Raw genomic sequence first — 24,736 nt, forward strand, 5'->3', positions numbered from 1 at the left:
CGGCGGAATCTCTCCTTTGCACAGCGAGGGTGTAACAGTCTGTCACTGAAGGAGCTGTGGAGTGCTGTTAGGGTGCCCTGGAGGGGGTGGTCAGGGTTCTCCAGCATTGATGACAGCTTGGCCAACATTCTCCTGTCCCCCACCGAGTCCACAGAGTCCAGGGAGCAGCCCAGGACACAGCCGGCCCGCCTGACCAGTTTGTCCAGCCGCTTCTTGTCCCGGGCCGAGACGCCGCCTGCCCAGGTGATTACTCCCTGGAAGATGACCGATGCAACCACCGAGTCATAAAAGTTCCTGAGGAGCGTCCCCTGAACCCCAAAAGACCTCAGTCTCCTGAGTAGGAAGAGTCTGCTCTGACTCTTCCTATAGAGGCGTCTGTGTTGTCGCTCCAGTCCAGTTTATTGTTCAGATGAACACCAAGGTACTTGTAAGTTGAGACTCTCTCAACATCTGTTCTCCGGATATTCACTGGTGCAGGTGCAGAGTGATGGCGCCGACCAAAATCCACCACCATTTCTTTGGATTTCCCCGCATTGATCAGGAGGCGGTTCTGCTGGCACCAGTCCACAAAACCCTGAGTAAGTTCTCTGTACTCCCGATCATCTCCGCCTGTGATGAGGCCAACAATCGCAGAGTCGTCACAGAACTTCTGCAGGTGACAGGTAGGGGTGCTGTAGTTGAAGTCCGAGGTGTAGAAGGTGAACAGGAAGGGAGCCAAGACAGTTCCCTGTGGGGCCCCCGTGCTACAGAGGAGCATGTCAGACACACAGTCCTGTGTCCTCACATACTGTAGCCGGTTTGTGAGGTAGTCCTGGATCCATGTGGTGAGGTGGTGGGCCACCCCCGCCTGCTGCAGCTTGTCTCCCAATAGGGTGGGCTGGATGGTGTTGAAAGCACTGGAGAAATCAAAGAACATGATCCTCACAGTGCTCCCCGCCTTCTCCAGATGGGAGAGTGAAGTGTGGAGGAGGTAGATGACCTCCTCCACACTGATGCCAGTCTAGTATGTGAACTGGAGTGGGTCCATTGAGGAGCTCACCAGGGGGTGCAGGTGGACAAGGACCAGTCTCTCCAGGGTCTTCATCAGGTGAGACGTCAGCGCCACTGGTCTGAAGCTGTTGAGCTCCTTCGGGTGGGGGGTCTTTGGCACCGGGACCAGGCAGGATGTTTTCCATAGCTGGGGGACTCTGCCCAGCTTCAGGCTCAGGTTGAACATGTGCTGGACAATTCCACACAGCTGGTCTGCGCAGGATTTGAGGAGCTGGGGGCTGATGCCATCTGGACCCGCTGCCTTCCTCGTCTTCATCTTCATCTCTAATATGGTCTTACTGATCCTTTGAGACATACATTTACGAATGCTAGGACTTACCCCTTTTTTTCACATGTTCACCATACGTACTCACGCATTGAATTTTTCTCTTAGATGTTCCATTGCTTTCAAAGGTTGTCTGTGTGGACTATCACAGTGTTGCAGTATCTTATCACGCACCAACGTCCATTGATTTGGCTTTGCTTACTCGAACTGGCTCACCTAAAATGTGGAGGTTTAATTCTGTGCTTCCGGATTTAACTAGGGGCACTTTGGGAGGCATCTAAAGCCTATATCAGAGGCCAACTCATCTCTTTGTCTCTAATAGGAACAAAATAGGATGATTCTACTATTTCTGGTCTTCTTAGGGACCTTAAAGAGGTTGACAAACAGTATGCTATTAATCCTGATGGCTCTCTTTATAAACAGCGTGTCACTTTGCAGATGGACTTTGATCTGGCTTCCACCACAAATGTCATGATTTCTTATGAAATCCAGACAGCGTTTTTATGAGTCTGGCGATAAAGGAGGGAAGCTTCTTTCACATCAGGCAAGGGTTGAGGCATCTGCTAGAGTAATCCCGAAGATAAAATCTGCTTCAGGGGCTACCATAATGGATCCGAGCAGCATAATTATGCCACTCTTCACACTTCAGATGCTCCTCCCCCTCCCGAAGTCCTACTGGACAAGCTTGACTTTCCTCAAGTGGATAATGCTAATGTAGAAGTTTTGGGTGCCCCAATCATACTTGCAGAGGTCCAGGAGACTATTATCTCACTCCAGAGCGGCAGGGCCCCTGGACCTGATGGTTTCACTGTTGAATATTATAAGACTTTTTCATCTTTGCTTTGTCCCATCTTGAGAGACATGTACAATGAAGCCTTTGTCCTTGGCCGTCTCCCTACCCTGTCAGAGGCCACCATTTCATTACTTCTTAAGAAGGACAAAGATCCCTTGATTTGTGTCAGTTATAGGCCTATTTCTCGTTTAAATGTTGATTTTAAAATTCTTTCGAAGATTCTTGCCTCTTGACTGCAGCGCGTCTTACCATCTATCAATGGACCAGATCAGACTGGCTTTATGCTTGGTAGACAGTCTTCCTCCAATACTAGACGGCTTCTCAACATCATCACTTCTAAAAGTTCCTTGGCGCCCGAGGTTGTGGTGTCACTCGACGCAGAGAAGGCCTTCGACAGGGTTGAATGGGGCTTTTTGTACAGTCTGTCCAAATTTGGGCTGGGCTTAGACTCGGTCAAACTTCTTTATTCTTCTCCGAAGGCTTCGGTCCGGAGAAATGATATGTTGTCTCCCTATTTTCCTTTACATTGTGGCACTAGGCAAGGCTGCCCACTTTCCCCATTTTTTGACAAGTTGGACAAGCTGATTTCAATGTTCCTATGGGCTGGTAAACCGACCAGGATTGGAAAATCGGTTTTGCAGTCTCCCAAGGACAAAGGAGGTTTTGCCTTGCCGGTTTTTAGATATTATTACTGGGCAGCTAACATACACAAACTTCTGTTTTGGATGTGCGAGGAGTCAGACTTGCTTCCTTGCTGGGTGGATTTAGAAAAGGGACTATCACCATTTTCTTTGCCTTCACTTTTATGCGCGCAATTTCCACTCCCCCTATCGCGCCTATTTGGTTGTCCCATCGTGATGAGTTCTGTAAAGATATGGAACCAATACAGGAAGCAGGTTGGGTTCGGGCCCCTCTTCTCGGACTTCTGTTTATATTAACTGTTTTTTTGAACCATCGAGAACTGATCCAGTATACCGGATCTGGTACAACAATGGGATAAAGTCAGTTCATGATTTGTATGTAGACAATATGTTTTGTTCATTTGAACAGCTTTGCGTTTCATTTAACCTCCCGAAGCATCATCTTTTTCGTTTTTTTTCAGTTTAGGAACTTTGTGAAGAAACTTTTTCCTCATTTCCCAAATCGCCCCCCTGAAACTTTACTTGACACTCTTCTTTCTGTGGACCCTGTTGTTAAGGGATGTATTTCTTTGTTGTAGAGGTCTATTTGGTTGGCATTCTCATCGTTCCTGACAGCCATTAAGAATATATGGGAGGAAAGCCTTAGTGTTAAATTAACTGAACAACGATGGAACTCGTGTCCGCTGATAGTGTAGTGGTACACACGCCTGAGTTGTGTGCGGGCAGCGTGGGATCAATTCCCGCTCAGTGACAGTGTCTATGTGTGCCCTGCGACTGGCTGGCGACCAGTTTGGGGTGTAGTCTGCCTTCGCCCATTGACGGCTGGGATAGGCTCCAGCAACTCACCGCGACCCTATATAGGATAAGCGGTTTGGAAGATGACATGACATGACATGACATGACAATGGAACTCGGCTTCGTCTTTTGTTCATGCATCCTCTATTTGTGCATGTCACAGACTTATCCAATGCAAAGTTCTATTCAGGGTTCACTATACTAATGCTAGGCTGTTGAAAATTTACTCCTCTGTGAACGACTCATGTGGTTGGTACAATCTGTCCCCAGCAAATCATGTTCATATGTTTTGGTCGTGCCCCAAGTTAGTGCCACTTTGGGCATTTTTGATACACTTAGTAATGCCTATGGCTGCGTTATTCCTCCAACTCCCTATCCGCGATTTTTGGTATCCCCCCGAATGTGGAGCAACCAAAAATACTTAAACAAGCCTTGGTTTTTACGACTCTTCTGGCCCGCAGGCTAATCTTGCTGCAATGGAAGCTTCCCCAACCCCCTTCACATATTCGCTGGGTGAGATGAAAAATTGAGGTGTTCAATTCATGGCTCTGTAAAAACATTTCATGACATATGGGATTCCTTTGTTCAATATAGTGAGCGTTTGAATATTCCCTTTGACTTGGAGGACGAATAATGTGCATATTTATTTTTTTCTTTATTGCCTTTATTTTTCTTTCATATGTTATTAGTTATCGTTTTTGATTTCGTTAGGCTCTACCTACTTTGTTGACAACCATGTGTGTATGTATGCGTGTGTTTGTGTGTGTGTGTGTGTGTGTGTGTGTGGTTATATGGCCTGTGGGTTGGGATGAGGGTGGGTTAGTGGACATACAAAATATTCTTGAAAATATGACTTCGAGTATTTCAAATTCACTGTATGTTGGGTTTTGTTTGGAATAAAATTAAAAAAAAATAGGATTCGGGTTGGACATTGTTTGAATTTAGACAATTCTGGTTCCGATTCTGGTTCTTAACAATTCTCGGTTCCGATTCTTAAAAAAAAAAAATTTAAAAAAAAAAAGGAAAGGAGCAAGCTAAGCGAGCTACAGTGTAAACTTCTCTGTTTTTTAACCCATGAAGGCCAGGAGTGCATAACCTCGTTTGTACAACTAGAGCCGTGAGGCGCTGTTGCATCTTTCTACCGTGAGAGCGTTTACATCATTTGCTTTTTTTAATCCAATTCTCGGCCTCTTAACCAATGAAATGCATCAGAATAGACATGTGACAGTGTCGTGAGTCGTCAGAGGATATCCAGAATTTTTTCGAGCAGTAATGGCGGATGCGTCGATCGCGGCAGCTCTGAAATGAATAACGGCAGTGACATAGACAACGCGATTGTGGACTTTGAATCAGTAGAACCACTCGAATGTGATATATGGTTAAGATATATGTTTGTAGATAATGACTATATCGACGTCTTTGGAACAGAATAGAGGACGATAATTAGAACTCGATTTTTAAAAAATTAAAAATAGTGCTTCTGTTGCACTGACACTTTATTTTTACATCTCCGATTGAAACAGTAAACAAAAATAATCTCAGCCCTGTGTGAAAGCCACATGTCTAAACTCTCAAATTCTTTTGGAATTATGTTTCTATCTGCTACAGGGGGCTGAGATATCAATTATTTTGTTGGTGGGTTTAAGAGGGTGGGTGATTCCATAGTCGCTCATAGGTTTTCGGAAGATGTTGAGCCAGGCGCTTTAGACCTTAATGGGTTGATTTCATTAACTTTTTACTGTTTGTGAACTTTACTATGAGTTAGTTTAACCAGTATATTAATTTTTCATGAGCTCCATTTTCGAGAACCTCCAAAAAATACAAAAATACAGCATGCTACTGAACACAGATTGATGGGCTAACCTAGCGTTTTTTTTCTTTAGAAAGAAAAAATATGTACAGTTTGACAAACACAAAGCTGCGTTTGAGGGGTAAATCTAATCAATGCAGTCTGTGTAAACTATAGTTTAAGTGCAGTATTATCAGGCCAAACATTCTTGGTCTTCTTCTCTCCACCGTGCAGGAAATGAAATAAAATAAATAAAAACATAATGTTAGGACCACTGCTGTTATTGTTGATAATCTCTTTTTTGGAAAATGTGTTGCTAGACGGGTTGGAAAAGTTGCTAAATATAGGGAAAATGTCGCAAAGTTGGCAACATGGCAAACACTAGTCGTAACTGTGCACACATATGCACATAAAATAAAAGCACTTTTTTTTTTTTACAGCATGGTCACTATGAGGGGCAGTTAGAGGCTTTGGGTTTGCTGAATGTGGCCCCTTAGCCGTGCTTTGGCCAGATTTGAGCTAAATATTAGCTGGCAATTTCCATTTGTGTGTTGACTTACTGTTTAGTTCAAGTTGAACTTATTGGCTCAATGTTGTGATTACATTTACCCGATTCTGACTTTGGACCCCGCGAAGGGCGAATGCCGCAACCGCGACGTCGCTCGTCCAGAGTCGCCGCTGCAGCCCACACCTGCCTGGTTCGACAGGGATCAGGCGGCGTGACGACCAGAAAGGTGAGCGGCGAGCGGGCACGGGCCTGCGCGGCGGCTCCGGCAGCAGGAGGGGCCTGTGCGCCGTGCACACACATTTTCTATTGGTCTTTTTTCGTTTGTGCTTCTTCACCACAACTAACTAGGAATTGGAATTTAGCACCAACATTTTAAAATCTGAACGATTCCGGGAGAACCGGTAATGTTAGTCCCAGTTCCACTTGATTCACAGCATCGATGTCCAACCCTAATCAGGATACATCTTGATCTCTCTGCCTGTATAACCCAGTGAGTGTGGGAACATTATAATTTAAGTACAGTTAAGGCATCTTACCTCTTGGGGAATGATGCCTCCATGTGATGCTTGCCTCTGGTCGACCCACCGCAAAGCACATAAGATTGACGTTGCTGCCTTCATTTACCGTGGTGTCCTTTGATATATTAGTGATCCTGGCAGGTACTGAGAAGAGAAATGGTAAATTATGATTGACTACGAAACAAATGGCATGCAAGCAAAGGGCACTCTAAACCATGTGAAAAAAATCATTGAGGTTAAAAATAATTGATGGCTTGGGACTCAATTAGCCGGCATTAGATGTCAAATTCAGCGGCTTGTTGTGTTAAAGATGACTGACGTCCTTCATTAGGATCATTGGCAAAATGGTCTTTTGACAACCATGCAAACAGATTTGGACTAACCAACTATGGATGAAAATATGGGTGTAACTGTTTGAATAAATTTCATTGATTGAGCTGCTGATCACTTGAGCTGAAATTACACAATATTGACTGTATACATAATTTGATATATCATCGCTGTCCTGTGAAAAACACATATGTCCAATTCTGGAAATTCTTTTAATTTCCATGTTAATATAACACGTAAACACCATTCAAGTAAAAATAAGAAAAATGAAAAAAATTAACATACAGTAAGTGTTTTTCACAGGGCAGCGACGATATGCAATTTAATGAAGCATGTAATAAAATGAGACTCTACGTTTATTGTGACAAGTAGGGCCCGAGTGATATGCCAATATATTTGAGGCCTATACCAATTCCAATATTTGGAAGGAAAAAAAAATAAAATAACCAGTCGATTAATTTTAAAATATATACAGTGCACAGCATAAATGAGTACACCCCCTTCAAAAAACAACACTTTGAACAATATGTCAATAAACACAAAACAATTTCCAAAATGTTGACAAGACTAAATTTGTATAACATCTGTTTAATTTATAACATGAAAGTAAGGTTAATAATATAACTTAGAGAACAACTTTTTCAGCTTTATTCAAATTAGAGTGATGCAAAAATGAGTACACCCTACTGAAAGACTCTGGAGCAAAGCTAGATTTTCGACTACAAATGTCCACAGATGAGTCTAATTATTCATTGCACAGGTGTCAAGCAGACAGTTGCCTATAAATGGGTGTTACTTAAAGAAAACCATTTCCCATTTCATGTTGTTCGCGATTGCACCACATGGAATAGAAATGTCACAAGACCTGTGAAAGAAAATAATTTCTTTTCACCTAAAACTTGAGCCTAAAAAAGATATACCTATCAGTCAGAATACTGTAGTAAAAATGGTAGAAACATTTTAAAAAGATAAAACTGCTACCATCTCACAGAGACATCCAGGTCATCAACGGAAGTTAACACCTCGACAGTAGTGTCTTCTGATGAGAAGGGTTGAAGAAAATTGGCATGCAAGTTCACTGCAGTTATCCAACCACGTCGAAAGCCAAACTGGGGTGACTGTTTCCCGTGACACAATATGGCATTCACTGCAGAGGAATGGCATGCATGGGTGCCGTAAACCAAGGAAGCTTCTTCTAAAGCCCAGGCATAAAAAAGTGCGCCGAGATTTTGCCAGGGCACATGTTGACAAAGATGATGACCACTGGAACTCTGTACTCTGGAGTGATGAGACCAAGATAAATGTTTTTGGAACTGATGGCTTCAAAAGTGTATGGTGAGGAATACAAGGAAAAAATGCATGGTGCCCACAGTGAAACATGGTGGTGGCAGTTTCCTCATTTGGGTTTGTAAGAGTACTGCTAGTGTTGTGGAGCTGCATTTCATTGATGGCATCAGAAATTCACAGATGCATTGCTCCATACTGAAAGAGAAGATGCTGCCACCACTCCGTGCCCTTGGTCGTCGCGCACTTTTCCAACATGACAATGATCCTTAGCACAAATCTAAGGCCGCTGCTGGATTTCTCAAGAACAGGTTAAATGTGATTCAGTGGCCCAGTATGACTCCTGATGTGAACCCAATTAAACACCTATGGGGAATTTTGAAGACAAATCGAGCATCACTCTCCATCCAGCATCCAGTCTCTAAAAGAGGTCATTCTTGAATAATAGAAAACGATTGATTTAGTAATATGTTGCCAGTATGTCCATTCCATGCCAAGAAGACTTGGTGCTGTCAATCATGGAGACTATACAAAATACTTGATGTAGAAGTTTTTGTTGTGGGGTGCACTCATTTCTGCATCACCCTTATTTGAGTAAAACTGAAAAACGTGTCATCTAATTTATTTTAATAACCTTACTTTCAGGTTATAAGTATAACAGATGTATGAAACATGGTCTTGGCAAAATTTCGCAAATTGTTTTTGTGTTAATTGAGATATTGTTTACTTTACTTATCAAAGAGGGTGTGCTCATTTATGCTGAGCACTGTATATTGCATAAAATAACTTTTGGGGTTTTGGGTATGTTGGGTTACCATATATCCCAATACAGCATTTTTCCTGAAAATGACACAAACTTAACGGGCATTTTCCATTATCACTTTATATTTGCCCATAAAATACATATTTTGCATAGAACACACAACACAATGAATTTAACTCATTCATCCTCAACCTCATGTTAACAAATTATTTCTATCATTCAAACGTTTAGCACCATCCATGGGTTAACTCGAATATCATTTTATTTTTTTATGCATTGGACACAGGAGTGTGCAGTTCCAAGTATCTCGCTTGAAAAGAATTGTAATGACACTTTGTATATAGCAGTGGTTATCTTAAAGTGCTTTATAAAGTCAGTTGAGTTTAGTTGCAATCGCCAGCAGATGTCAACAGTTCCTTTGATCAGTCATAGACAGTACTGTTTGGAGAGTGAAATTAAGGCCACAGAGAAGAAAATAACGCAGCCTAGCTAAGGGAAAGTTAAGAGGACGTATGCAAAGCCATCGAAAAATTGAGAAATTTGGGCAGCTAACTCCCAAAGACACTCTCTCTTCAGAGTTAAAACTACAAAGAGAGTTGTCATCAGTTGATCAAAATAACAATGACGCTGAGCGCATGCGTCAACCTCACAATACTCTTCTGACCCTCCCTTATTATCAGATGACGCGTCGGGAGGTGAGCGCCGTCGAGGGAAGCCGAGCAGCAAGCATCCGACTACCTCACCGTGCTTTTGAACCGAGGCCACATCAGATAGGGCTTGGGTGTTTTTGTGACGCTGACAAAAAGGCTGACTCTAATGAGGAGTATTTCCCCTTGGGGTTGACTGAGAGCAGCAGAAACTCGTCCCCTGAGCCTCCACAAAAACAGCAAACTTGCTCTCATGCTAACTTTAGTAACCTGATTACTCCTTTCACACTTCCATCATCAGTGCAGCAGTCCTGTCTACAGGCATACTGGTGAGAGCATACAGTGATGTTGATGGAATTTTGATGGAGTTCCTCAGTACCAGCCCTGGGAAATCGTCAGGGCGAGACATTTTGCAGGGGTTAATCCTTTGCAGGATCTTCCTCACTGCACTTCCTCATTTTCTTCTATCTTGGGAGAGTGTCTGGCAATTTTACGCGGTTAACATCTTCTGCAACAAAATAAAATGCCTGCAGGTGTTTGAAGTACAGAGAGCTAATGGTGTCGTAAAGCTCCCGTGGTACCTGCAGTGATGTGCAACTGTGATGCAAATAGTGCGGCTGGCATCTACGCTAAAAACTGTATTGCATATGCTTTGTTAGAAATTAGCACTCGTCTATACGGAGTTATAAATTAACTGTGTATCTTTTGGCCCGTACATCTTAAAAGGCTTGCACGTTTGTCATTGCAAAAACAAAATTGGAAGCAAATATCTCAGCTTTCCTGGTTGACAGAAAAACGCTGAACATTTTTTGGGAAGCCAAATATTTCCAGCTTTCAATTCAAAACCTCAGCTTTCAAGGATTAGAAAAAACAAACAAACATGGAAGTACAACCAAAACGCATAAAGTGATTTTGTAAGGTATTATTATTACCATTATTATTTAGTTCATCATCTAGCTTCATCATAAATGGTGTGCAGCACCACATTTTTATGGCAAACAAAGCCCTCTTCAATAATGCTTTATTCATATGCATTGTGGAGACCTTCATCCAAAGTAACAGAAGTAAATCATATATGTGACGCCTACTCAAGGACATTTTAACATGGTCTCTGCAGGCTGAGGAAATTAAATTAACATTTTAGGTTTCAGAACCAGATTGTTACATATTACCTGAACCAGGCTACCTTTTTTTATTTCTTGAAAATGAAGGGTTTAAATGGCCTTTTATTTGATTTTAAAACTCATTAAACCCTAGAACACTAACATTGGGTGATTTTCACCTATACAATATTTTAATGTGATATTTTGTATTGGGAAATTAAAGAAGACAATTTCCAATTTGGTGTACAGTGTTGTACTTTTAAATAAATTGATAAAAACTGTTTTTTATCCGGATATTATATCTCATTAAATGTACCCAACGTTAGTGATGGTGTTACTAATTTTAACGTTTAGTGTTCTAGGGTCCCAAATTCCCCCAGATTCCTTATTTTAAAAAATGCATTGTTCAATACAGAAACTAGGGCTGTTCGATTTTGCCTAACAAGAAAATCCCGATTATTTCCTCTCAAACCCGATTTTACGATTACAATTTCTTTGTAAAATAAAAAATAATGAAAAATGAAGTATTTTGAATGTCTTTTATTTAAACCTAATTTTTCTTTCTTTGAACTCAAAATGCCAGTTAATTTAACTTAATACACACAGAACAATCCATTGGGATTAACAGCATTTTACTTAAACAATAGATTTCAGATCTGTTCTTAATTAAACCAATAATGAAAGAAGAAAGTGCATATACCATCTGAAACGAAATCATCAACATGAGAAAAGGTAGACAGTCAAGTCTGTAAACCAAACTGTCTGTGAGCAAGTCATTTTGCCAACCAGCCAGCCTTTCACATTTCTCCCTGGTCTTACTTAAACATAAATCAATGATTAGTGCAAAACTGTCACTCAATAATACAATGCACTGTCAAGTTTAAGTACGTATGCACCGGCTGTCCAGAAGTCCGTTGCAGAGGAGAAAAAAAGGGATGCCTTTCAGACGTTGAGTTACTTGCTCGCGGGTTGTATTGTAAATGCGGGGCACACACTACACTGCAGATCTATATCTGCCCGATTTATCAACGCTCCCTTGCCTGAGCAAATAGCAGAATCGCCGGTAGCCATGGATGGTGTTGGTAGTTTTTCCGGTATGCGCGCTCGTGGGAGGAAGCGGAAATGTAGAGGAAACTACGGTGGCTTAGATATACCAAAAATAAAAAAAATCGAATGTGCCGATTTGAACATTTTTAACATTGTTTGATCCAGAAAATACGGCTTCGGTTCAAAATTGCTTAATCAAACAGCCCTAACAGAAACTATACAAAAGGACAAATGAATGATGTCCTTCAACATCCGAATTGCCGGCACCTTTGTTATTGGGAATCTCTTGGAAGCACATCAACTGAACTGAAATCTTTGTGTAAATGTGTGTATCAAATCTGGGCAGCTGTCCATTAGACTGAAGAGCCATGTGTGCAAAATGAGTTTGCAAAGAAAATAGAAATAATGAAGAAAAAAAATCTTCAACTTAAAGAGATGGTGGCTCACATCTTCTAAATGCAATGCATTGTCGTCATTGTGATACAGAGGATGAACTGCAGCAGGTGAACCAATATTTCAAAATGTCTGAAGCAGTATTCAGAGATTCAGGTACATATCTGTTTAATATATTTAAACAAAAACTGGCAGTTGATAAATATTAACATTAAAAGCCACTTGGTATTGCCTGAGCTAAAAAAAAATATTCATCTAATTCCATTACTGGATTCATACCCGACTCTGAAATACAGATGATAATCACAAACCTCTGGGAAAAAAATCCTGAATCCGATAAAAGCTTTAATTGAAAAACAATATATTCAAACCAAAGGCTATGGATTCTATACGCAAGATTATCTTGATTTTTAAAAAAGTACAAAAACCATACAAACATTAATATGATTTATCTTGTCGGCACTGATGTAGACGCATACATTTTTTACAAGATATAAATCCTAAAAAAGTTGTCATTGTGTATGAAGTGGTAAAACTGATTCTGGCTATTTAGATGTTTATTTCTTTAAATATGTAGATGTTGTAGGTGCCAAATACATTCCAGATACTGTATTTCCTGTATGCACATCCACGTAGAATGATCTTTCGGGGTCTATATAACTGAAAAGTAGATCTTTTCAAATACTTCAGATTATTCCAGGTCTTATAGTGCTAGTTTTACTAAACTAAGATCATATTTATTTCATGCAAAAAGTCCCAGGGAGGCAATGCAATTTGACTTAAGATATATAGAATAACGCTGCATAAAATAAAATGTCACTTAATTACATGCAAATCAAATTAAGACATGCTTTGAAAAACAATATAAAGATATAGTCAGGTCGGATATCTCTTTATCAAGATAGTTTTGCTGTATTACACATTCCCTATCTCGTTTTTTTTTTAGACAAATTATAAATAATAATTAAATACATTAAACAATATTTTGTGATTGATAACAGGGACACATTGTGAATATAAACTTATATTTCCCATGTGTGTAAATTAATTTGAGTATGTTGATAATTTTATTTATGGTTTACAGTCTGGTATTATTTATTTACTCGACCAAATAACAGTTTCAGTATTTATGTTTATCAAATCTTATTTAAACAAATATTAATCGAATGCAATGATCTCCCACCATAGTCAAAACATTTAATATTACACCCCACATTATGTATAGTTAAAGGGGAAGTCAACCCCAAACAATTCTTTGCAATAATACGTTCAATGCGTCTTCACTAATTTGTGGGTTCAAGACCTAAAAAAAATGGGCTTCCAACTATGCTTCGTCCGACAATTTTTTTTAGTTTGCCACTTTTCGCCTACAAAATGGGCATCCATCATAGGCGGATAGGCGGACCGGTTCGTAACTGGCTCTGGTAAGTAGGAAGTAGGAATTTTGGGAAGTAACTTGCCCAACATTGATAATTACTGATGTCTTTGCTGTGTACCTTTTACAAAATGTGATTTATAAATACTTTACATGGTTTATTTAATGAAAATGAAACTTTTAATTAAAGAAAGAGGTAGAGGTCTGAACTACTCAACCATTATTGCCTCATACTGATATCTCAGAATCTACCTGTGAGACTTCTGATTCATTTTGCTATGCCAGGTCACATACTGTATGTTCAGCCACAGTGGAAGCAGGTACCCTATTACACAGGGTTTCAAATGACAAGGTCACTGGGTTGATTGATATTCCTCCACAGCTACTGCATGTGTGCAGGTTCCACAACAATCACCATTTCTGAAGTGCTAGAGGAGAGAGCCTGTTGGAACAAATATCACATCTGAAAATCCCCAAAGGATATCTTGTGCTTTCCTTGTCATCAGTGTGGCTCTGTGAACTCCCTTCATTCATTTGGAAGTAAGTGTTTCTGTGTAGTCTTTGTGTAATCTTTGAAACATTCCAGTTACACATATCAAGTTGGACATTGGCATGCTTTTTGTGTATTAAAAAAAAAATCAGACACTTTAATGGATAGCTTTGTAGTTTTTAGCTTTCACTATATGGGTATCCAATCAAGCAAACAAAATCATTCATGCCTGCTGAATAGGGGTGGGCGATATGGACAAAAAATACATCTCAATATTTTTTCAAAAAACTTGATAACGATAATTTGATGATATTCTACAAAAAATATTTTAAATCTGCACTTGCTTCACAGACCAATTGTGGATAGACACCGTTTGTGAACATCTCTTTTAAATTGCTAAATACAGCTTCTGCAAAACATAATGATATTGTCATGTCATGCCATCTTCCAAACCGCTTATCCTATATAGGGTCGCGGGGAGTTGCTGGAGCCTATCCCAGCCGTCAATGGGCGAAGGCAGACTACACCCCGAACTGGTCGCCAGCCAGTCGCAGGGCACACATAGACACTGTCACTGAGCGGGAATTGATCCCACGCAACATAATGATATTCTACAACGATATTTAACAATAAAGAACAAAAAATTATGTATGGACTTACATTGATATTTGGGAATATTTATGACATTTAAATGTCCCTGCTGTTATTCCATAATGACGTGACAGTTTGAGTTGCAGTAAAAACTGGTGTACCACTGCCAACTACGAGAGCAATGGTCACCAAGTCCGGTCCTCAAGGGCACCTATCCTGCATGTTTTCCATCCCTCCCTGCTGCAACACATCTGTTTCAAATTATCTGTATCGTTATCAGGCTTCTGATAAGCTTGCTGATGGGCTGATCATTTCAATCAGGTGTGTTGCAGCGGGGAGAGATGGAAAACATGCAGGATAGGTGTCCTTGAGGACCGGACTTGGTGACCCCTGTACTAGAGCAATCAGAATGAGAAAAAGGTGTTAACTACAGCAATCAGAATGAGAAAAAAAATGTACTTGATATGTGACGTGTGACGAAGTGTCACCCAGCGAGAGAAAAAAAAGTCGTCATGACAACACGCATTCTCACACATTGGCCACCATATTCAGAATAAAGTTGAATAGCAAAACTGCAATTTACCGAAAAGTGCATTTTCCCACTCATTCATCGCTGTGATATGTAGACTTGTGACTTTATTCATGTTTGAGTGTATTCTGGTGTCACATTAATAAGCCGTCGTAGTTTGTGCAACAACATGCCTCGGGAATACAGGCTAGTTATGAATGATGTGGACTACAAGCGTGTAAACTGAATGTTAACCGATCATCCAGGATGTCACGTTTGACTTGTTTGCAAAAGGACTGAGTGTGTGCGTGCATGAGTGCGTTTATATTTGTTGGTTCAACTCCCCGACTGTTTTCTGAGTGTGTGTGTTTAAGCTTTTGTCTAGCGTGCTTGCGTGGTCGCCAAGTTTTCCTCGTAATCCATATGGCTTGTGGTGGAACATAATTGCTCTTCATGGTGACCGTTTTGGCACATCTAACAATGTTATTCCCACTGACGTCAGTCTTGTCAACCCCAAACCATTTACAGACTGTATGGACGAAGTGGACTCGCGCCTTGCTATTATTCCCCGCTGGACACTCCTCCATACTTGAAGCTCGGCTGCAGTGCGGACCGAGTCAAATGACCGGGTCCTGCCCGCTGATTTGGCGAATGATGATCACTTCCTCCTCCTCTGCCGTTAATGCGCACTGACTTTCAGCATTTCCTCATATGTATGCTTTTAGAGGCACTATTAATGCTCAATAATGTAAAATTACACATCGTGAATGCAAGATTGACGATGATATCGATAACGATATATATCGCCCAGCTCTACTGCTGAGACACAATGGTCAGGCTCCAGCTACCATATATATATATATATATATATATATATATATATATATATACATGTGTATATACATGTGTATATATATATATATATATATATATATATATATATATATATATATATATATATATGTATATATATACATGTGTATATATATATATATATATATATATATATATATATATATATATATATATATATATATATATATATATATATATATATATATATATATATATATAAGCCGGATACTTTCTCCTCCATATTTGTAATGATGTGTTTGCTCTAATAAAGTTTTGTAAAAATCGGATAGTACAATACAACAGCTGTGTTTATAATTTGTGAGCGCAGCGCGCTCCCAGCCGGCCAGCGGGAGTGGGACGACTTAAGACATCGCCAAATAAAGTGTGAAAGAGTTTACTTTTATCTTAGGTTGTCTTAAAACAGCTTACCTTAACTACAATACTGCGTTGCATTTTATCCAAATGACTTTATGATGTTGTTGTGCAAAGATAAAGGTAATGCATGATCCCTGGCGGCCATGCTTCTTCATTTTTTAAATGAAGTAGGAGGAGAAGAAGAAAAAGCAGGCGAAGAAGAATGAGGGAAGACAAAGAAGAAGAAGAAGCGGCCGCTTTTACTTTCACTTTTCACGACGGCGACAAGCGTTTTAAAGTGCAGTATTGGATGAATTACATTATGGCATTCCTGGCCATATAGTTAAGGTAAGTCAATTTTATGATAAAAATTAAAACTTTATAGCAGTTTTTAGCGAACGTTCCGTCGTGCTCGTCATCTGCCGCGGTCGGTCGAAGCTAAATTCTGATCACAGCCTGCAAGCTTGGTATTCATACTCTTCATTTTGCATTTTTATAGTTAAATTGATTGTTTAACAAGTATTTAGAAGTGTGGGAACCACGTTGGGGTTTGCAACAGCGTACCAGAGGCGCAAATCCCCCAAAATAAAACTGTACAATAAATATCATATGAAATAATAATCATAAGTCCGACTCTACTTTGCGGGTTTCACTTATCGCGGCGGGTTCTGTCCTCCCATTAACCGCGATGAATGAGGGATCACGGGCGGCACGGTGGTCGACTAGTTAGCACGTCCGCCTCACAGTTCAAAGGTCATGGGTTCGATCCCAGCTCCGGCCTGCCTGTGTGGGTTTGCATGTTCTCCCTGTGCCTGCGTGGGGTTTCTCCGGGTGCTACGGTTTCCTCCCACATTCCAAAAACATGCATGGTAAGTTGATTGGACTCTCTAAATTGCCCCTAGGTGTGATTTTGAGTGTGGATGTTTGTCTCTGTGTGCCCTGCGATTGGCTGGCAACCAATTCAGGGTGTCCCCTGCCTACTGCCCGAAGACAGCTGGGATAGGCTCCAGCACCCCCCGCGACCCTTGTGAGGATATGCGGTATCGATAATGGACGGATGGATGAGGGATCACTGTATTAGGGATGTGCGAGACTAGTTGTTTAACCGTCTACGATTTATTAAACGTTTAGTATTTTACTAGTCGGTTAAACGCTGCATTAAGAATCACACATCTTGTTCCTTCCGCCTCTGCCTCTGTCAACAAGCTGAGAACCAAGAGAGAGAATTGCTCCGCCCCCCCGCACCCCCACTCCGCCTGCACGCATACATAGTAGGGGGCAGGGACGCTAAGTTTAAGGAAGAAAAGTCAATTCTGAAGATGTCAAAGCTACCACGAAAAACAACGGCACCGTTTGGGAGTATTTTGATGCAGCGGATGACAACAAGGTCGTCTGTAGGCTTTGTAAGCATAAACTCGCTTACAACCACTCTCCCGGAACGACGAGAAACCACATCCAAAGTAAATCTCGATGTGAATCTGCAGGTCGATGGCGGCGGGGCCAGTCAGACGAGCATGAGAGTGTTTGTTCCAGCCAGGCGCTGCGATGCTCACCGCACAGCAAAGATTACCCAACTAATTTGTAAAATGACACTATATGCTGCTGCTTTCTTTTGTTGAGGGTAGATGGTTCGAAAAATTTATGCTGTATATCGAGTCAGAGTACATGAGAGCGTTTGTTCCAGCCAGGCGCTGCGATGCTAACTGCACAGCAAAGATTACCCAACTAATTTGTAAAATGACACGATATGCTGCCTCTTTCTTTTGTTGAGGGCAGATGGTTCGAAAAATTAATGCTGTATATCGAGTCTGAGTACGTGGTGCCAAGTCGCAAAACGCCCCAACTCGAGAGTAGCCATAACCAAATGAAGGAGGAGATACTACGAGCATTTGAGCGGGTCAGCTATGTGGCCAATGCCTTAACTACAGACGGATGGACGTCCATAGCCACCGAATCTTACATGACTATGACGTGTATCACGTATGTGGCAGAAGGACATCTCCGCAGCTGTGTGCGTCATCCGCCTTGGAGGAAAGACACACAGCTGAAAACTTGGCTGCTCTCCTGCGGTGTGTGATAGGTACGTGGGCACTAGAAAATAAAGCCGTCGCCTGTGTACATGATAATGCACCTAACATATGGCGAATGAGACCCTGCTGGACTGGGAGTCGGTACCATTACTCATTACATTATTCATAATAAATGCCATGCATTGCATTGGCAAATGTATCAGAAATGTATTTCCCTTTCAATTGTTCACTTTTATTCATTCAGTTGTTGTTACATAAATAGAATTTAAATTAACAAACTGTCCTTGATGTTTGGGCTAAAATAGCCCCTACTGTAAATACATAAAACATTTGCATTTTAAACTTTGAATTAAATATGTATTCAATTTCAAGTTTTCTTGCTTATAGACTAGTTGACTAGTCGCAAATAAAATTTTAGACTAGTCGGCGGGCAAAGTAGTCATAATTCCCATATATATATATATATGGGCCATGCTACTGAATTGGTTCAAATTCAGAGTTGGAAAATGTGTGAAATTAGTATTTTATTTCAGAAAAACTTTTATTGTATTCATGTTGCACCATATCTAAGGGGCACCGTAAAAGTGCAGTCAAGTGCTGGCCGACAAAATAAAAAAAATGGCTGTACTAAGCATGGCCGGAAGTGGATTTTAGTCCGGCCCACCAATCGGCCCTCATGCGTGTGACGTGGTCGCAAGGCGGCCAAATTTCATCTCAGCCTAGTCATTGAAAGGCTTCTTTTTAGGCTTCTTTCTACTCCCACGTCGGCGCAAGTGACAACTGCTGTTATAGGGATTGTAGTATTGCCCCCCCGCCCCCTCTTGTAATGGTATGCCCCAGTTGCATGTGGGAGGCGCAGGTTACGTGATGTGACAATAAGGAAATACAAACACGCTTGAGCGCACGTTGCTGTCTCACATGTTGCGATGACATACAGTTTCCCACACGGAGATGGATGCACCACGCAGCTCGTTACTGCCGCTGCAAAGTAAACAAGCTACTGACCCACGTTCCCACCTTCCAGATCGTCCATCCATCCATCCATTATCTGTACCGCTTCTCCTCACAAGGGTCGCGGGGCGTGCTGGAGCCTATCCCAGCTGTCTTTGGGCAGTAGGCGGGGGACACCCTGAACTGGTTGCCAGCCAATCGCAGGGCACACAGAGACAAACATCCGCACTCACAATCACACCTAGGGCCAATTTGGAGTGTCCAATCAACTTACCATGCATGTTTTTGGAATGTGGGAGGAAACCGGAGTGCCCGGAGAAAACCCACGCAGGCACGGGGAGAACATGCAAACTCCACACCGGGAGGCCAGAGCCGGGATCGAACCCACGACCTCTGAACTGTGAGGCGGACGTGCTAACCAGTCGACCACCGTGCCGCCCCCCTTCCAGATCGTTTTCGCAATAAAATCAAATGCATCGTCTAGTCATCTCGATCCCTTTATGGTTGTAGCAGGCACGATATCCATTGTTGTCGCTGTCTTTTTGAAGCGACGCCCGCCGACTTGTTTCAAAACAATTTGTGTCCACGAGTATATTGAAGCTTTTTTTTTTTTTTTTTTTAATAACTTTATTTAATAAATGTCAAATATAACAACAAATTGAACACAAATTACATTGTCACACAAACACACAAAAACAAACATAACGCTAGACTGCGCGCAGCACTGACTCAAGGATGACGGTGCCACATCAAGGTGGAATTCATGCACTACTTCTGGAGTTCCCTACTTCCGGAAATACGCCATAACAAACCTGCTGTGTGAAGTGGTTTACTGGTATGCTTTTATTTTGAAGCCGGGAATGAGGGGAAGTGTGGAAAATAAATAAGCAACTTGACTGCGACTTCTGGCCGTCTGTTTGACCCAAATAATATACAATAAGACAAAACCAACCCCGGGGCTCGCAATGGAAGTCAGCTCACGCAGTTGGGTAAGTAGTAAAGTACTAGTGGCGCATTTTGAAACGTGTTTGAAGCGTGTCTACAGTGGGTTTGAATAGTAAATTAGCCAGCTAATGATAATTAAAAAGCCTCTGCCGTTAGCGTCTCTCCCGCAGCGACATCAATCACGAACGCTTTTTTTGTTTTGGGGTTTTTTTTGGGTTGGAGGGTGGAACGGGGCGGGGGCCAACAATGTTTATGAATATGGCTGGAGGGTCGCGGCTGGAAGGGTACCCAAGTCAAGGGTGGAGAGTCGCGGCCGGACCGGCAAAAAATGGTCACGTGCCCAGCTCTGATAATAACTAATAAAACATTATTTTTTCCATTTCCTACTGCTTTGTGCTGTACTTGTCGTAGGGTCGTAGGGGTTGGAGTTGATCGCAGCTGACTTAGGGCAAAAGCAGGGTACACGCTGGACCGGTCACCTGTCCATCACAGGGCTCTTCATCATTGAAAAACTGTGGTTTCATTTTCCAAATGACAATTTAATTGGAATGACAAACATTTTTGGAACATACATTTCCCTGTATGTATGTTCCCTCTCTCTTTTTTTTGAGAGACATCTGGTGGTCTTGTCTTTTGCTCCATGCTCTTCTACCTCATTGGTAGATTTCAGCTTTCCTTCTTCCTTCCATCTCTTATTTCTTTCTTTCCTTTATTAAATATTCTTTGGATTTCACTGGGTCATTGTAACCCTTTGCCTGTACTCTGTCTCTGCTATGCTTTTTGGCATTTTGGTGTTTTTCCCTTCAAATTAAGATAATATATGAAATAGAATATTGTTAAAATCAGAGAGATCTATGTGTGACATATGTATATATGTAGTATATTATTTAAAACTTACTTTATTCAAAAATAAACATCATATCGTTACTACCGAAACCATTATGTCACAACCGAAACCTTTCTGTATGTTTCGGTAGTGACCGGTTCAGGTTTATTATTCCCTTCAAATTTTGATAAAATATGGTATGTAATATTGTTAAAATCAGAAGTATCCATGTATGACATATGTATCTATGTATTATATTATTTAAAATTTACTTTATTCAAAAATAACCATCATATTGTCACTACCGAAACCATCATGCCACTACCGAAATGTTTCGTTAGTGACGTTTTATGATAGTTGTTGACAATACGCAACAATGCTAGGCACAACGTGGCTACCACAGACAGTTTTGAGCATGTGTACAGAGAGAGAAAACAGTACATTTAGCATTCAAATCAAAAGTGTTCATTTTATTGCCGAAATGAGATGTTCGGTAGTGACGGTCCTTAAAACCACGTGCTGATTTTCAGACTTTGGAGGGCACATAACTTAATAATGCTGCCAACTATTTACTCGCCATGTGCCCAGTGATGAACATGAAGGTAATGTCTCTTACTGGTGAAATTTCTGGGGATGTGGCTAAAACCAAGCCCTGCCTACAGACAAATACTCTTTGCGTTTCGGTAGTGACATGAAAAGTTGGGACAGGTTTTTTTTACATAAAAACTTCTAATTTGAAAAAAATCTACAAAATCAATGTAAATCTTTCACCATACATTTAAAAGCAACCAAAATGTTCTATTAAAGTAAAGTATTTTTTCATGAATTGAAATTTAGGAGTTAGAGATTGGGACAGCCACCTCCCAATAGGAAGTGACATATAAAAGATGACTTTTTATACATTCAGTTTAATAGTATCTCAATTATTGCCTTGTGGTAAAAATATGCAAGGTCACACTAAATATGCAAGGTCTGAACACTTCATTGTTTTTTAAAATTTGATTTTCATTGTGGGACAGCAATTTCATCCAATTCGGTAGAATGGCTCATATATGTATACCGGCATATACACACATGCACACGTGCACACACGCACAGAAATAATTGTTAAATCTCTGTTAATGAACATTGGGTAACTACTTATGTACTCACTCTTCACACACAGTGACCGCCCCCTCCCTATAGACAGACTTGCTCCAGCAAGAGCAGCCGTGCATCACTGTTTCACTCACAGACGATGACTGATGATCTCTGTTGGCTTGCTTGGCTTGACTTCAGCTCGCATTGCTCCAATCACTACGCATTCTTCCTAAAATCGCCTCTATTTCGGTTTGTATGATATTTAAAGTTGGTTGGTAAACCTGTTTCATAATGTGGCATTTGACGAGACAGATCTGTGTGTGTCGGTCATCTGCTTGTTTCTAATGTGGCCGGTCATATAAAGTTAGTTGTCACACATTGCCCGTAGTAATGAACGGGGTGCTTTTGAGAAAAATAATGTGAACAACGCAGACAGATTACTTCCTTGTTTGCCATCACCGGATGTTTGCATGAATCACCAAGTTCACAGAGATCATTCAAAATAATTACATAATAAAGTCTGAGAGATCACTTATACACACACACACAGTACACATATAGATGAACACACAAACGCCTGTCTCTCTTAGTAAAATGAGCGACAGAGAAAAAAATAAAACAAAATAAAAAATATATATATGGAAAGAGTTCCTTTACTATTGTGATGAAAAACCCTTTATGGAGTCATTGGAGGGAATGCTGGAGACTGCTCCTTATGGGGACTCCATCGTTTTAACTGGGTGACTTCAATGCTCACGTGGGCAATGACAGTGAGACCTGGGGGGGCGTGATTGGGAGGAACGGCCCGCCTGAACAGAACCCGAGTGGTGTTCTGTTACTGGACTGCTGTACTCATCACGGATTGTCCACAATGAACACTATGTTCAAACATAAGGTTGTCCATATATGTACTTGGCACCAGGACACCCTGCCGTTCGATGATTGACTTTGTGGTTGTGTCATCAGATTTGCGTCCGTATGTTTTCAACACTCAGGTGAAGAGAGGGGCAGAGCTGTCAAACGATCACCATCTGGTGGTGTGTGGGCTCCAATGGTGAGGGAAGATGCCGGTCTGACCTGGCAGACCCAAACGTATTGTGAGGGTTTGCTGGGAACGTCTCGCAGAATCCCCAATCAGAAAGCGTTTCAACTCCCACCTCCGGGAGGACTTCACCCACGTCCTGGGAGTGTCATGTTCGGTTTGTTTTGTTGGGTTGTCTATAGTTTTATTTTTTTTCTCACTGTTTCTGTGTCTGTTTCATTATGATTATAGTGTCCACCTGTCCTCCTTCCACTCCCTAGTGTTAACCAGTCTAATCTCTCTTACCCTTTGTGTCTTGTCCCAGTGTTGCTCGTTGTCTCGTCAGTATGACTGCATTTTGTTCCCAGTTTTCTTTCAGTCCTTCTCGGGTCATTGTGGTGTCTAGCGGTGTGTTGTCCTGTCTTATTATGTGTCTCTTTAGTCAGAGGTTCATGTCTTCCCATTCAAGTTTCGTCAAGCCAGGCTGTCCTAGTCTTGTTAATTGAGGCTTTTCAAGTCATGTCAGGCCTTGTTGCTGGCGCAAGTATTGTCTTCAATTGGTTGTCATGACAACTCAAATCTGTAATATTTGTTTGAGTTTATTATTTTATAACCGTGTATTTTTTTCACTTCCGGTTTGGGGTCACATATGCCGGATGGAGTGACGGAATCAGACAGACAGAGAAAGCCAGCGGGAGAGAAAGACGAAGGCATAATATCGTGTGGTGGACTCTATCTTTGATATATTTACGGGTTTAGAAAGGTGCACACTGTATGTTGTCTTTTGTTTATTGATTCAATGTTTGTGTCAAACAGATTATTGTAAATAGTTATTGTTAATACTTGGGATGTCTTTTAGTTTTCCCAGTGTTCCATAATGGATGTGCAATAAATGATTGTGGACATCAGTAGGAAGCGTGGTTCTTGAACGGGGTACTGTATTTTCCGGACTATAAATCGCAGTTTTTTTCATAGTTTGGCCAGGGGTGTGACTTATGCTCAGGAGCGACTTATGTGTGAAATTATTAACACATGGTTGCAGTAGAACATAATTATTACTGTTATTATTACATAATTATGGCTTATTAGTGCTGACTTGTATTTATGATGTTTTGTCTCCCTCTGCTGGCGCTTTAGCGTAATTGAATCTGACCCCAATATTTCTAACTTGTCTTCTTATTGGCAGATTTAATCACGCCACCTAGAGTTCATAGTTCAAGTAGTCTGCTAAGCAACATGTTATTTTGATGTGTTTACAGCCATTTTACAGCTTGGTCAAGCTGCAGAGGGAGGCAAAACATCATAAATACAAGTCAGCACTAACAAGCCATGACAATTACCTCTATATAAATTTCACATGTTATTGATACCCACATAAAGAAACATAAGATAAATCCTAAAAGCTATTAAAATGCATGAATAATTTAAACGGTCAAAATCTAATATTTTGTTAAATAAGTATAAAATAGTATGATAAAAAGACAATTTGACTGTCTATCAATCCATCTATACAAAATAGTGTACTGTTCCTTTAAATGCGCCATGTTTGCCTGTGGTCTTGCATCATCAGCCAGCCACACACACGCACACACACACACACAAACCCACACACACACCCCACACTTACACACACACACACACACACACAGACGCACGGGGCGGAGGAGGAAGAAAGAAGAGGAGAAAAAAAAGGTGGAAAATTACGACCGAATACAAAAATGCTTTTGGAGACTTGGAAACATTCTACATGGTCGGCGATAAATAGAAGACTTATTTAATCGATC

At 41.0% G+C, this 24,736-nt stretch overlaps 2 protein-coding genes across 4 annotated transcripts in view; one reads left to right on the top strand and one right to left on the bottom strand.

Moving 5' to 3' along the window:
• ntm (neurotrimin) overlaps positions 1-23,698 on the top strand; it is a 256,256-nt gene extending 232,558 nt beyond the window's left edge. For all 3 annotated transcript variants that reach the window (XM_086056947.1, XM_086056946.1, XM_086056948.1), the window contains one exon: positions 22,927-23,698. In XM_086056947.1, coding sequence (XP_085913073.1) covers positions 22,927-23,198 — 272 coding nt within the window. In that variant the 3' untranslated portion in view covers positions 23,199-23,698. The remainder of the gene's footprint in view (positions 1-22,926) is intronic.
• Positions 1-24,736, bottom strand: part of opcml (opioid binding protein/cell adhesion molecule-like) — a 172,838-nt gene that overhangs the window by 48,135 nt on the left and 99,967 nt on the right. The window contains exon 3 of the mRNA XM_086056956.1: positions 6,378-6,503. Coding sequence (XP_085913082.1) covers positions 6,378-6,503 — 126 coding nt within the window. The remainder of the gene's footprint in view (positions 1-6,377; positions 6,504-24,736) is intronic.

Source organism: Filicampus tigris, chromosome 17, assembly GCF_054856515.1.
Source record: "Filicampus tigris isolate MCC_2025a chromosome 17, RoL_Ftig_1.0, whole genome shotgun sequence".
NCBI lineage: Eukaryota > Metazoa > Chordata > Actinopteri > Syngnathiformes > Syngnathidae > Filicampus > Filicampus tigris.